The 15,009-nt window shown below is 56.5% G+C and overlaps 1 protein-coding gene across 1 annotated transcript in view; it reads left to right on the forward strand.

The window, feature by feature from the left end:
- The first annotated feature begins 1,806 nt into the window (after positions 1–1,806).
- FGF18 (fibroblast growth factor 18) overlaps positions 1,807–15,009 on the forward strand; it is a 33,428-nt gene continuing 20,225 nt past the window's right edge. The window contains exons 1-2 of the mRNA XM_031437782.2: positions 1,807–1,952; positions 2,124–2,160. Of these exons, the coding sequence (XP_031293642.1) occupies positions 1,921–1,952; positions 2,124–2,160 (69 nt within the window). The 5' untranslated portion in view covers positions 1,807–1,920. The remainder of the gene's footprint in view (positions 1,953–2,123; positions 2,161–15,009) is intronic.

Below are 15,009 nucleotides of genomic sequence, written 5' to 3' on the forward strand. Positions count from 1 at the left end.
CTCACCTTCAAAAGGGAACTTAAAATAGCGTGTTAGAGAGGTTTGATAATCAGAACAGTTGCTGATATTTCATTTTTCATGACTCTAGGAAGCAGCACTGTGACAGCACCTACCTCACTTTCTCTAGAAGTGAAATGGGAGTATCAACCGTAGCCAATGACACAGGAAGTTTTTAACCAAATAGTCTGGATTCCTGACTTTTGCTTTTTGAGCTTCTTCAGTTTTTTCCCCCACTATGACTTTCCCCTTAACATCAGTCCAAAGCAGAGCCTGGCTGTCTGGGGCTCTAGACAGAGTGAGGCTGTTGTGCGTGTGACAAGAACACCTACGTTTTGAGATTGGTGGGAAGGATAGGAGTGATACCTCTGAAGAGGCAGAGGCTGTTAGAAGAGATGTCCTCAGAAGGGAGCTAGTTAAAAGCGTCAAACTGCCTAGTACGCAAAGAGTAGCAAATCTCAGCCAGGAGGCCGGAAGAGGGCCTAGAGTGGTCGCTGACCAGAGTCCTGCTGGCTCCTCCCTGGCCTGTATATTCCGACCAGCCTGGGCTGCAGCGAAGCCTCGGGGCCACTAGGTGGCAGCCGTGCGTTTCTAAAGCTGGCTCGCCTACCGGAGAGCCGAGCTGGGATCTCCAGAATCGACGGGGGTGGGAGGCGGTGGTGAATGAGAGACGCCCTGGAGACCCCTCCCCCTCAATGGCAGCGACGAAGATTGGAAAGGGGCTCACTTAGAGTGGCCAGCAGTCGGAGAGGGGGTCTGGGACACGCCACGGTCCCGCGTGGATTCACGCGGCGGGTTAAAAGCGCCCCCTCTTTAAGTGGAGCCGCCCCGAGGGCTGGGCCTGACCCGCCCCCTCCCTGCTCCCCACTCGAGCGCTGGTGGGTGTCAGTGAGTGCAAGTAGGCGAGTAGCGAATGTAGGCGAGTAAGGACGTTCCGCACCTAACTGCATTCTTGGGGACCGGTGCCTGCCCAATTCCGGCAGCGTTTGCGCCGTGGCGCGGGTCAGTGCGCCCAGGAACAGAGTTCCGACGGCTTCCAGAGGTCACCAGCTCCAGCCTCGCGGGCTCTGCCCCTTCGGAGCTGCCGGTCCCGTCGCCGAGAGTCTGAGCACCTCCCTCCAACCCAGAGCCGCCAGGAGGAGGAGGAGGAGGCGGTGAAGAGGCCGCGACAGGCAGGCAAGCAGGCAGAGCCGCCTTTGATGTGGGCGCGGCGCACCCAAGCGAGCTGAGCGCCCGTCCGGCCGCGCCCCGAGGGGGGAGCCCCCAGGCCCCGCATCCTCATTGTGCCGGCTCGGGCCCGGGCCCGCCCCCGGCCCCCCGCCCCCTCGCCGCCCGCGCGTAGAAAACGCCCCGGCCGCCGCCAGTGGTGGGAGGCGGCGATGCGCACAGCCGGAGAGACGCGGAGGAGGAGACATGAACCGGCGGGCGCCCAGACGGAGCGGCCGTGACGCGTTCGTGCTGCAGCCGCGCGCCCCGGCCCCGGAGCGCTGACCCCTGGCCCCGTACAGACCCGCGCTCTGTCCGGAGAGCGCGTCCCAGCTTCCAGGCCCGCCGCGCATGCTGTCCTCGAAGTGAGCCAGGCAGCCAGCCTCCCGCGGACGCCTGGACGGACGGACGGCCAGCAGTGAGCAAGCTTCCTCGCACCGGCCGGTGCCTCCTGCACAGCGGCGGCCGCCCCGCAGCCCCCGCGCCAGCCCGGAGGGCGCAGCGCTCGGGAGGAGCCGCGCGGGGCGCTGATGCCGCAGGGCGCGCCGCGGAGCGCCCCGGAGCAGCAGAGTCTGCAGCAGCAGCAGCCGGCGAGGAGGGAGCAGCAGCAGCAGCGGCGGCGGCGGCGGCGGCGGCGGCGGAGGCGCCCGGTCCCGGCCGCGCGAAGCGGACATGTGCAGGCTGGGCTAGGAGCCGCCGCCTCCCCCCCGCCCAGCGATGTATTCAGCGCCCTCCGCCTGCACTTGCCTGTAAGCGCCCGCGCGCGCGGCTACCCACCCCTCCTGGCCGTCTGTCCTTGTGCCTGTGGCTCTGTCTGCCCGCCGGGCCATTCTTCTGACTTTCTAACTGCGTATCTGTCTGTCTCTACGGGGGTTCCCCTCCCTCCAGTTCCACTGACCCTCTCCATCTCTCTCCCGCAGGTGTTTACACTTCCTGCTGCTGTGCTTCCAGGTACAGGTACGTGGGCTCCTGACTCTGACCTCCCCCGGCCCCTGCCTAGCGGTACATGCTGACCCCCCTCCGCCGGGCCGCGCCCCCTCCCCGTGCCCCACCCCTCCTGGGCTCCGAGCCCAGTGCACCTGTTCCCAGGGCGCGGAAGGGCGACTCCGCACGCGCCCAGCGCGGGCTGGGGACCAGCCAAGGGCAAGGGGCTCAGCTTCGAGACTCAGTCTGGCGCAGGCTGGCTCGGCCCCTGTCGGCTTCGGCTGGAAGGAGATCTCCGGAGCCGGCGGGCTCAGCCGCTATAATGTCCCGGGCTCCAAGCCCCCCGGCCCGCAGCCGGTGAGGAGTTGGGACGTAGGAATTTTCTCTGCCAACCGTCCCTTAACATCTCCGCTCGCTCTTCCAAACAAAAAGACTCCTTTCAGCCGAGCGGATTTCGAGTCCAGGGAGAAAGCTTGAGTTGTAAATTACTCTGTGGTTTCAAAGGCGTTTGCAGCATTGAGAGAGAAAGAGAGAGTGAAAGAAGGAGAGAGAGAGAGTGGGAGAGAAAGAGAGAGATGCGGGACTAGGAAGGGAGACTGGGGTGAGAGGGAGTAGAGGGGCTTCTGGGCCGAGGGACCATTGCCTGTGAGGCGGCTCCCGAAGAACGGGCCGCGCTCCGCACACCCTTGCCCAAGGTGGTGCAGCCCTCGGCTGGTTCCCCGCCTCGCTCCCCGCTCACTCGCTCTCCTGAATCAGAAGAGGGCTTGGCGCTCAGCCTGGAAAGCACTTGCTAAAATCTGATCTGTTACTTCAGCAGCTTTCAGACTCGGGAAGGTCTTGGCACGCAGACAGTTGGAACGCTGGGGCTTCCAAAGCCGTGGAAATGAAGGAAAAGGGTTGGGGGGGTGTGGAGAAGAGGGACTGAGGGAGCGACTTCAGCCCCGATTAGAACCAGACCAGTCTGCCTCAGCTTGGGGAGCGGGGTTTGTAAAGGGAAAGGGAATAGGAAGTGCCAGCTACCCTAGCCCCCCACCCACCTAGAGCTCTGAGGGAGGGGCCCTCCGAGCAGCTGGACTGGGGCCAATAGAGATTATTTGCCCCCTCCCCCCGGGTTGAAGGCAGGTGTCCTTATAGGGTTAGAGAGGATGCTTAGGCCTTAGCTTTCTGGATTCCGGAGATGCCCAGGGAGAGCCCTGAGTTCTCCCAGGTATGTGTGTTGATGGCTGTTGACACTCAGCATCTCTTGCAGTGGGGCGCGGTGGCGGTGTTGGTGGGTCTGCTTATCTCTCCTGCCACTCCTGGGAGAGAACTGTTACCATCAGGATGGGCGTTGAGCTGGGGGCAGCTAGCTGGGGCTGGGGACTGGAAGGGTGGATGGACAGACTGATAGGTTCTTTCCTTCTGTTGGCCAGGCTGGGGTCCCCAGTGACTCCTTGAATCAATACAACTGGAGTCAGTAACTTAAGACTGGCTGTTTGCCAAAGCAGATGTGACCCTGTGTGGTGGTGGGGGTGGGGTAGGGAATGGCTGGTGTCAGAGAGAGAGGCCAGTGCCAGGCATGTTCTGCCTGGTTTGCAGCTGAGTCCCCAAGCAGAGGGCAGGCCCCAGGGTCACCCTGGGGGACTGCTTGTCTGACCTGGGTGAGTGCTCCTTTCCTGAGTGCTGAGTCGGGGGTGGGGACGATGAAATGGGCATGAAGTGGAGAGATGGCTTCGGACCTTGTTGCCCAAGCCTCTTACTGCCTGCTGCCTCCTGGTCCTTGAAGCGGGGGCCCAAGGGAGGCTGCTGTGTGGTCTTTGTATTCTCTGCGGGAATGCAAGGGAGGGAACCTAAACTCTGCTTCCCACCATCCCACCTCCGTATCCTGGCCAGAGCTAGAGCCAGCCTCTTGGGGAAAGAGCTGGGTGGTCCATCTGGGTTAGGTCCATCTGGATTAGGCCTTCAAGCAGGTGAGGGAGCCTCCTCTCTCCCCTCTCCTACCTCCCTGCTTCCTTTACAGCCTTTCCCCTTCCAAACTGCCTTAGGACTGACATGTTTTTAACCCATGGTCCATGCACCCTTAGAATACCTAAGGATGGGATTATGGGGGAGGGGTGGTCCCTGAAACATTGTGTGCAAAACAGTTCCCAAAAGTGCTGTGTCTGGGAGAGGATTCTCAGCTCCCCACAGATTTTTGAAAGCACCCATGATTGCTGAAAGATAAAGCTACACTACCCTAGGGAGGTGTGGGCAAAGTTGGCAGGCCAAGTCCTCCTTTATGCTCTAGGGACAAGGTGAAGTGGTTATTAAAGATGAGGGGTGGGCCCCAGGTGATAGTTGCCTGGAGTCTGGAGTCTGCTCCCCACTGAACCATTGGGTGGATTCCGGGAGAGCAGCTAATTCCCAGGCAGAGTGCCTTTGGAGGGTGGTAGTGAGAGCACACTTGGTGAGCAGGACCCAGTGGGGGGGCCTCCTTGCACAGTGGGAAGGGCTCAGGGCTTTGCCATCCTGTGGTCTGGGCCTGAATGCAAGCTCCGTCTTTCCCTATCTGTAGACCTCTGCGATCTGTGAAGCTTAGCTTCAGCATTTGTGACATGGGTGGCCCTGAGGCTGAAATGGTATATGATGGGTGTGGAAGAGATTTTTCAAATTCTCATCCTCCAGGAGGACACATCCCTCTGCCGGGAACTCTACACACCTATGCCCTTCCTTCCCCTACCTCCAGGTTTTGGGTAACTGGTCCAGTCTTAGCAGTGGAGTTTCTGGGCTTCTGCCCTCTTCCCATCCATCAGCCACCAAGCCCCAAATGGGCCCCCTGCCCCCAGCCACATTTCCGTGAGCACATCCAAAGCCAGACACTGCCCCCCACAATGTGGTGTGCCCCGCCCTCCCCAGCCGGCAACCCCGGGAACGGGAAGCTGGGACTTTAATAAAATCCCTTCTCCACACGACTTGGGACACCATGGGTAGCTCAAATCGGAAGAATTTTAAAAATTTCCAAGGGGAGCAAGCGGCGTGACCAGTAAATTGCTTTTCTGCACTTGGCTGAGCGCTGACAATGACACCGGGCTGGGCCTTTCTCGTAGCTCGGCCGGCACCTGCCTGACATTGTTCCTGCCGCCAGGCTCGGCTAGGTCCTGGCCTTCCCCAGACAGGCCTGGCGTGAGGCGGCTGGGGGGCAGGGGGGCTTCTGCTGGCCCCTCAGCCCTCCCTCCCGGAGTGCTGCTTCCTCCCTCACCGCAGGACTTGTTCAAGTTTGGAAGTTTCCTTCCCCGCCCCCTCTAGGCCTGACCTCCCTGACACCTGGCCTCCTCAGTCAGGTTTAGACCCTTTCTTCAGCTGGCCAGGACAGGGAAGCCAGAGACAAGAGTCCTCAGAGACTCGAGGAGGATGGGAAGCTGTCGTTGGATAGCACTTTTAATTTCTTAAAGCAGCGACCTCATTCATCCATCCGTCCATCTGTCCAGTCAGGTGTTCATTCAGTAAATGCTGGGAGCCTGCTTCTTGCTGATTCTGGAGCAAGACTGGTCCACTCCTGGCCTCAAGGGGCTCCCAGTCTAGAGAGGGAGAGTGCCCAGTAAACAGGAGTTCTTCAGTCCCGCCCTTCCTCTCCCGCGCTGTGCCGTGAAGGGTTGGGAGGCAAGGAGCCCCCTCCTCCCGTCTGACAGAGGAGGAAGTCGAGGCTGGAGACGCATGACCTGCCTTTGGTGGAAAAGTGCTGCATGTCAGAATTTCAAGGCGGCTCTTGCATCAGGAAGGTCCTTTCATCCTTCCTACCATTTTACAAGGGAGGCTGGAGTAGGAGGGAATAACATGCCTACTTCGCAGGCAGAGAAACTGGGGCACAGAGCAGGGAAGGGATTTGTCCAAGGCCACAGCTAAGACTCAAGACTCTAGAACTAAGATCTTGTGTTCTTTCCACCACACCAGGCAGACTTTTTCAGAAATTCTGAAATTATTGGGGAAGAATACTGATGAGAAAGTGGAATCTCCAAAGACATGCTGGGGGTCCTCAGTGAGAGAGTCAGCTGGACCCCCATGATAGGATCCCTGTGGTTGGGGATGATCCGAGGCTAGGTGGGTGTCTCTGTGTCTTGGTGTCTGCAGGCCCTGATCATCCTAGAATGTTCTGGTCTGAAAGGGTTTCAAAACAAGAGGTGGGTGTTTGGGAGGTGGGGCCTGGGGTATTCAGCATTCTCTTCGCACCTTCTTTTCCAGCCTGGTGGTGGGAGGGCACCCTGCCAGCCTTCCTGCAACCCAGGAGTGTCACCTGCTCTGAGACAAGGAGATGGATTTTAAAAATTTCTTTTGGTTGTCATGGCCAGTGTCCAGCAGGCTCTGGGGAGCATGTTAGGACCGCAGTGCAGTCTCTTCCCAACCCTGAGGGGCTGTGAGGGCACATTGGGCCCCCAAAGGGAGATGGAGGGGGATAGAGAGGAGACTTTCTGTCCTCAGCAGGACCTTTTGGTTCTGACCTCGTCCTATAGCAGGTGTGGGAAATCAGGGTGCAGCAGTGTCAGGCTAACAACTATACCAGTAGCTGCCACCAGGTATTGTGGGCTCGTTATGTGACCAGTGCTTTCTCACAGCGTCTAGGCAGTGCCTCACAACCAACCTGGAATTATGGAATTCTACAGACGAAGAAAGTTAGGCTCAGAGGCGTGAAATAATCTGCCTTTGGCCACACAGCAAGAGAGAGGAAGAGTGGGATTCAACTCCAGGTCACCCTTTCTAGGTCTCAGGCTTATTACACAGCACTTTAAAGGCTCTGGAGTCTGCCAGCTTGGTTCAGAAAGACTCTCTGCCTTGTCTTTGCTGTGTGACCTTGGACAAGTTACTTAACCTCTCTGGTCTCAGCTTCTGCACATATGAAATGGGAAGAAAACAACCAACAAAACAGTTCCTACTTGCTAAGGGTATGGAGCAGGGGAGAGTGTGGAGCCCAGTGATCTGGAAATCTTGACTGTGTTTCAAGACCTAGTCTCTGTGGCTCTTGCTCTGGGAGGGCTCCCTGGCCTCTGCCCCCCTGTCAGTGGAGTGAGCTCCCCTTGCCCATGGCACTGCCACCTCCTGGTGACAGGGGAGAGGGGAGGTGTTGATTGTTTCCTTTCTGAGGTCAGGAGTTGTCTGATGAACATCTGTATGCCCCATGCTGGGTTGGGTTTGCCCCCCACTCACAAGGACCCGTGGCCAAACACTTAGGGAAGGGTAATGCCAAGGGCCCTGCTAGCGTGACTTAGGCTGGAGGAGAGTCACTGGGCCTCAAGAAGGGCCGAGGCCTGCTGTTGGCACCTTGGGTCTGGGTAGAGAGGCATTTGTTCTGGAACATCAGTGGGTGAACAGGCCCCTTGGGCTTCAGTCAGTCTTGCTGGTGGTGGCTAGGAGATGTTTGGGGTTTGTTTGCTTTCATATCTAAATGGCATAAGGCCTCAGGCCCATTTAAAATGCTGCTGTGCCAAGGATGGGGCTGAAGACAAGCCTCCCATGGGCCACAGGGCAGAAGGACGCTCAGGATGCCTGGGTTGGTGTCTGGCTCTATCACTGACTCGTTAGATGACCTCCCTCTCTGTGCCTCAGTTTATCCATCTGGGTATCAGTGAGAGGAGCCAGGTGGCTTCTGTGGTGCTTGAATGCAAGGACTTTGGCATAGGAGAGACCTTGGTCTGAATCCTGTATGTGCTGCTGAGCAGCTGTTCAGCACATTCCTTAACCTTCAATCCTCAGTACCTCACTTTTCCCCATCTGTATAATGGGATGATGAAAGATACCTACTTCTTAAGGTAGGATAATGCACACAGGATAGCTATCACTGTGGCTGACACTCAGTAAATAATTGAGTAGTAGTAATTACTGGATCAGTGATACGCTCTGTGTGTGTTAGGTATTGAACATGCTGCAGGGTGCTGAAGAAAGCTGGGAAGTATGCGCTCCTTGCATTGGTGACATCAGGTCCCCTCTAGTCTGAGCACAGGCCTTGGATTTAGGTCTGGATTTAATTCTCATTGCGCACGCTCAGGCTGTGTGGCCTTGGTCAAGATCCTTAACCTCTCTGAGTCTCTGCCTCTTCATCAGCTGAGAAATAGGTCTAATAATACCACTCCTTGGGCCTAATGGGAGAAGGAACTGAAGCCGTATCTTGGACTTGGCATGCAGTAGGTACTGCATTATGGTGCTGCAACTCATCAGCAATCAGAAAACATTTGTGGGACGCCTGCTGCATGTCTGGCCCTGGACTGGGTTTTGAGCAGGATGGAGACATCCAAGGCTTCAGCTTCTCCCCTCATGTTTCCTGTAAGAGCTGGCCAGCACTTTGGGCAGCTTTATTTACCACTCTCCCCATCCCACCTCGGCCTTGGAACCCCTTCACACTTTGCCGCTGCGTTCCCTGCTGGGGCTCACAGGGATGTACAGGAGCTCATGCTCGGGACCCAACCCACCTGGGTCGTACCCTGCCTCGGCCACTGGGTAACTGCATGACTGACCAAATTCTTGGCTTCTCTGTGGCTCATCCTTAATATGGGCATCAGGATAGAGCCTCCCTCTTGGGGGTTGCTCAAGGATGAGCTGTGGTCACTTGGGGGAGGCACTTGGCCCAGCGCCCGGCTCATTATAAGTGTTAAGTAAATGTGAGCTGCAGTTACGCATTTGACTCCGGTGTGCCTAGAGGCCTGCCCGTCCGCCAGCTGCTGGTTCCTGGAAATCAAGGGAGGCCCAGCCCATCCCAAGGGCCCTATGGCGCCTGGCACAGACCTGGTGTGCAGCATGAATGTTGGGTCAGCGAGTGGAGGAGTCGGGGGAGCAGCTTCTCTGAGGGCCGGGCACCTCAACTGAGCCCCCTCTCCCCTGACCCAGACCCCATACCAGGTGTGGGGCCCAGGGTGCTCAGGACCTGTCCCAACCCTTGGGAACTTGAGAGAAGTCTGAGGGATCTGTGCAGGGGGACAGGGGCTCAAGGGCACATAGGTTTCTCTGATGAAGGGCCCTGAAACCAGACTCAGGGCAAGAAGATCTGGCCAAGGAAAGTGCTGCATTTGAATGTTGAAATAGAAGCAAGCCAGGTGAAGTCTCTGAGCCTATGTGTGTGTTTGTGTGTGTGTGTGTGTGTGTGAATGTGTTTGTATAGAAAAGCCTTTGTAGGGCCGTGGACCACTTCTCCTGAAGCAGGGAACAGCCTGATGTGCTCAGGGGACTCCAAGCCAGTTGGGGTAGCTGGTGCATGGAGTTAAGGAGTGGGGATCATGTAAAAGGCCACGGTGGGCACTGAATGCCAGGATAAAGGGCTTGTTTATTCCCTCTTTGACATGCATGACCACTCTTTCCACCCAAGGGCCTCAAGGCAGAGGAATTGGAAGGAAGGAGAAAGGGAGGGAAGAAGGGAGCGTGGACCTTTAGGGGTCCTGCCCCCTTCCCCAGGCTGGCTCCAGGGTTGACTGGCCGCGGCACCCATATTGACGATCTGTACAGAGAAGGCTGATGTATGGGCAGAAGGAGCTCTCGGTCAGTGCCTTGGGTGGCAGCAGCCCCCTCCTGTGCTGATGGCTCAGCCCTGCCAATCAATACATTGATAGCCCCGGGAGCTTAACGGACAGGCTGGGGATGGGGAAGGGGCCTTTGGAGCATCACTCTGTCCTGGCTGGACAGTGGGGAGTGTGACAGAAGAGAGGGGAGAAGCCTGGGGTGGAGGGGTGGGTGGGGGCATCAGTCCGAGTGAGCCAAGCTCAGATTCAGGGCTGGGCGGGCCTTCGTCTTCCCCTTTCTGTCCAGGGGGGCCAGCTAGGGGAAACTGATGGGCTCTAGAGCCAGAGATGCGTTCCATTCTTGGCTCTGTCAGTTTCTGTACCACTTGGGCAAATCCCTTGGCTTCTCTGTGTCTCCTTTATCGCGGGGATGGTAATCGTTCTGACCTGCCTTGGTCCCGTGAAGATCAAGGAGCCGGTGCCTGAAAAGTGCTTAGCTCAGCCCTGGCACCGAGGAAGTGCCCACTAAGTGGGAGCCAGCGTTAGTTTCACTGTCAACGACAGTAATACTCTTCGGAGCGCTGACTGTGGCTGGCACCACCTCCTGGGCCTGAGTCCAGGCTCGCTCTCGAGGAAGTTTGGGAGCTGCATTTCAGGGTGGAGGGGGTGCTGACTCTACAGGGGACCACTCCTAGAGTCGCATGCAGGTCTCAGGTTTGAATCCAGAGTTAGGAAAAGCTCTGAAAACCCTCAGCATGGCTGGCCCCAATGCTGCTGCCGGAGGAGGAGGCAGGCGTTGGTGGAATGTGGCCGGAAGTCTGTGGGCTGCCTCTCCTGGGACCAAGGAGAACCTCCCTTTCTGGGCAGGCTGCCTGGAGACAGGGGCATGGATTGTATGAGGCCTCAAGGATGGGGACCTGGGTGGGAGGGGGTAGTCTGACCCCATCCTCCTCTCTTGGTTTGGGGTCGGGGGTGAGTTTAAGGCCTTCAGTCCTTTCATGTTTAATCCTCCACCTTAGTCCCTGCCCCATCTATGGTCTGTGGACAGAGCCAGTTGCTTTCCTGAATGGGGGAATGGAGGTGGGTGACAGAGAGAAGGGAGAATGAAGCAGGTGAGGGTAAAGAGGTGGGGTGCGTGGGTTCTGGGCTAAGCTGGATTCGAATCTTAATTCTTTTTTACACCAATTCCACGCTTTTGGATGAGCCATGTAACCTCTCTGAGCCTCAGTTTCCTCATCTGTAAAATGGGGATAATAATTGTACTAACTCATAGGGCTGCTCTGGGGATGACATAAGATAATTTACTTAGAGTGCTTCTTAGCATGGAGGACATGCTTCATAAGTAGTGGCTGTTTAGAAAACAAAAGAAGAAAGCAAAGGAAAAAAAGTGGCTATTGTTAGTAATATAATGTTTTTCTAAGATAAATAATTGTAAACAATCTCATCCTGCTGATGAGAAAACTAAAGGGTAAAGAAATCAAATCAGTTGGTGATAAGAGGTGGCGCCAGGTCACACCTGAGGTCCGTGAGTGCTAGTTATCTTGTTGAATGTGTGGGGTGTGAGTGTACTTGTGCAACGTGTGTACGCAGGTATTGTGTGATACGGCATATGTTGGTGGGAGGTGGGCCCAGGAAGAAATGGGAAGCAGCCCAAGTGTGCCTTCAGAGCCATGAGTAGATCGGTGAGGCTGAGACCTTTGATCAGAAGGAGAAACGGTGGCTCTTGGATGCTACAGTGGTTTGGGGTGGGGGGACGACCTAGGCTGATGTCTGGAGGCTGGCCCTGGGGTCGGGAGCTCACCTCAACCTCTTTTAATCCCCGAGAGATTCCCTGCAAGGTGCCTGGGAAAGCAAGGTTGGAAGGTAGGCAGGGGCCGGGTGGTAAAGGACCGCACATGGGCACTGTGCTGTGGGTAGTGGGGAGCCAGGCAGAGTTTGGAGCAGGGAAACCCCTCACCTCTGTACCCACAAGGCTGACTGCAGGCAGAAGGCAGTGGGCTCTGTCTCACTGACCACCACGTCCGTGCTGGAGTCTAGGGGGCAGACCTGGGGGCACCGTTGGACCTAGTGGGCCCTTGTGCCCTTTGCAGTTCCTGGATCAGGGACTGAATATTTCCACCAGAGCTCAAGCCCTCAGGGCAAAGATGGGGCTAACTGGAGGGTAATTGGTGTCCGGCTGCAGGGGAACCCAACTGTATGCCTCCCAGCTGTGAGAAAAGCTACCTTGAACCAAAAGATAATCTGTGGCATGAGGTAGGGGAAGGAGGGCCTTTTGTAAGGCACCTTGCTGTGCCCCAGGAGACACCCCATAGGTGCCAGCCCTGCTGGCCTTGCAAGAGCTGCAGCATTGTGATTTTTTGTCACACTGCAGCTTTTCAGCGCCCAGGCACCTGGATGGGTGTTAGCCAGGTAAAGAGCAGTTCTGACTGTTCTAGGAAGGCCTGGAAGACAGGCCCCCTCTTGGGCAGTGAGGCCAAGTGACCTGGTACCCAGCTAACAAGAAAGGAGGAGGGCGAGGATGTTCCTGAACACGGCACTTTGCATGAGCTCTGCAGGCAGACCCTGGAGGTCTGTGGGCCCAGAGAGGAGCCTATTTGGTCCAGTCTGTGAAACGGACTCTAACTGGTACCTACCTCCAAGGGTGGTTAAGGGAATTTGACGAGGTACCATGCCTTGAGGGTTTCTTAGCAGAGTGCCTGGAACAGAGGAAAGCTTAGCAATTGGTATCTTTAAAAGCCCTCTGGTGGGCACTCTGCCTGTCTAGGTAGTAAGTGGGGGGGCTGCCAGGTTTCCCTCGTCCTAGCCACAGTTACGTAGGAAACATTGGCCAGGTGCCTCCTGGAGGCAGAGCTGGAGATTCAAGGATGAGCCAGACAGACTGGACTCTGGGGACAATAAGCCATTACAGTGGTGTCCAGACGCTGTAACCCAGCCTGAGGCCGGAGGGTAGGAAACACTTCCGGAAGAGGTACCTGAGAGCGGGTGTCAGAAGGTGCCCATGGCAGAGGACTCAGCCTGTGCAAAGGCCTGGAGCCCCCCAGAGGGCTGGCCCAGGAAGCCCGGGGGTCTCCCTGTCCTCTCAAAAGGACAGACCCTGTTTCCACCTCCCTCGGGGTTGATGTGGCCACGGAGTGTGGCTTAAATGGTGGAAGCTGGGCAAGATGGATTGTCTCCCACGTCCTGGGGAAGGGCCACCGGATACCCCCGCTGACCCTGGGTCACCCATGCTGCCTCTGTCCAGTGGGCCAGGGAGAAAATCGTTAATGAGAGGCTGGCTTCTGGGGCAAGGCAGCTCCCCTCGGGGGCCTGGGGTGAGGAGATTGGTTTGACCTCTGGTCGATAAGGTCTCCTGTGAGCAGGAGGAGATCTAGAGAACGGGGGGGGGGGGGTTGGAGGCCCACCCTTGGGGGAGGGGACAGGGCTGGGCCACCTCGGGGAGTTATTCCAGGAGGGTTGAGAGCCATGGGTGGTGGGGGGGTCTTCAGGACACATGCCCACCAGGTGTGGGCCTCAGGGGCGCTGGAGTTCTACCCTCCCTCAGCCTCAGGATGTGAAATGAGGTGGGTCCCAGGTATCAGATTGGGCTGTGGATGGCGACGGGGCTGGCCATCGAAGGTAGTGTAAGTAAAAGATGTTCACACTTAGTGGGCCAGGCCCTGCACCTCCAGGCTGGACAGCTCAGAGCAACCGACTTAACTTCTGTGAGTCTCAGTTTGTACATCTGTTAAATGGGAGTGATAAGCATTTCCACGCCCCAGGGTTGTCAGGACAATCAAAAGCAGTAACATCTTCCCAAACTGTAATCGGCGCTGCAGAAGTGCCTGGTCTCTCAGGACAGGAGAGTGTGATTCGCTTGTGTCCTGGGAAGGCTTCTATTTTCAGAGCTTCACTGAGAGCCTCTTAAAGGGGCTCCCTTGTATCCTCTCAGTAGTTATCTACGCCTGCTGAGCACTTACTCTGTACCAGGAAACTGTTCTAAGACTTTATATGTTTAATCTTCATAGAAACCCACAAGGTGGATGCCATGTCACCCCTCTTATTTTATAGGGGAGGAAACTGAGGCACAGGGAGGTTAGTAACTTGCCCAGGGACCTGATCTAGGGAGTGGCTCGCCCTGGGTTTTGAACGTCGGTGCTACTCCTGATTGCCCAGCTGGGGCAGTCACAGCACAGAGAGGTGGGGCTGAAAGCGGAGCTTTGGGGCCACATGGCCTGAGGCTGACTCTGCCATTGCCTGGCAGTTTGGCTTCGGAGCCTCAGTTTCCTCATCGGTAATGTGGGATAATGCATCTACCCTGAGGCTGATAGTGAAGGTTAAATAATGTGGTCTGGCTGAAGCACCTGTGGGGCCCAGGCTGGGCTGGGAGGACATGTGCAGGTCAGCTGGGAGACAGAGACCCCTGGCCTGGGCCTGGGGTGTAGCAACGAGGAAAACATGGGCCCTGCCCTGGGGAGCTCACAGCTGAGGGGTGAGATGGATTCTTGTGCAGCCTTGATTCCAAGAGCTCCATCGTGGACTGAGTGGGGCTGTGCTCGCATGGGAACAGGGTCCTGCATGCCTAGCATGACTAGAACAAACCTGGAACGCTGTCTGGACTTCAAGAATTGTTCAGCTTTACGGTTAAGATGGGATGGCACAGGCATGCAATTAGCAGGGCATAGGAGAACCTAATTTAATGCTAAGTGGTATGAGAGGACTCCAGAGCTTTTCAATGTTCAGTTGTTCATTCATTCATTCGACAAGTGTTTGAATTTCTACTATGCTATGTGCTGGGGATATACTATGCTATGTGCTGGGGATATAGCAACAAACAAGTTGGGGAGACAGACAAAAACCAGATAAATAGATATTATGTCAGGCTGATAAATGCTAGAAAGAAAAACAAAGCATGGTAAAGAAATGGAGAATGACAGAAGTGAGGGCTGCCTCAGAAAAGCAGTGGAGGAAGTCCTCTCTCAGGATGTGACGTTTGAGCAGAGACCCAAATGAATTAGAGAAGCTAGAGTGTGAAAATCTGGGAAGGAGCACTGAAGGAGCGGGAAGGGCAAGTGTAAAGGCCCTGAGGCACGCACACGTTTTGTGTTTGGAATGCTTAGCAGCATAATAAGGCAGACGGTGTCATCGGTGGGGAGGGAGTAGTTGGAGATGAATGCGGAAAGGCAGTCGGGGGCTCATCTTACAGGGCCCTGAGGCCCTAGTGGGGACCTTTATCTAAATGTGATGGGAAGCCCTGGAGAATTTGGAGAGGGAAGTTTACACAAGGTGATTGAGTTTGGTGGAAGACGGACTACCAGAGGGAAAGAGTGGAAGCAGGAGGCTGGTGAGGAGGTGGGTGCAAGTTGCCCAGCCGAGAGGCCATGTTCTGGGAAGGGAGACTGGAGAGATACATGTTGGTGTAGCCAGAGGTGGCTTCCTGGAAAACATAGTCAGACATGAGCTAACCTCT

This window comes from Camelus dromedarius, chromosome 27 (genome assembly GCF_036321535.1).
Source record: "Camelus dromedarius isolate mCamDro1 chromosome 27, mCamDro1.pat, whole genome shotgun sequence".
NCBI classification, from domain to species: domain Eukaryota; kingdom Metazoa; phylum Chordata; class Mammalia; order Artiodactyla; family Camelidae; genus Camelus; species Camelus dromedarius.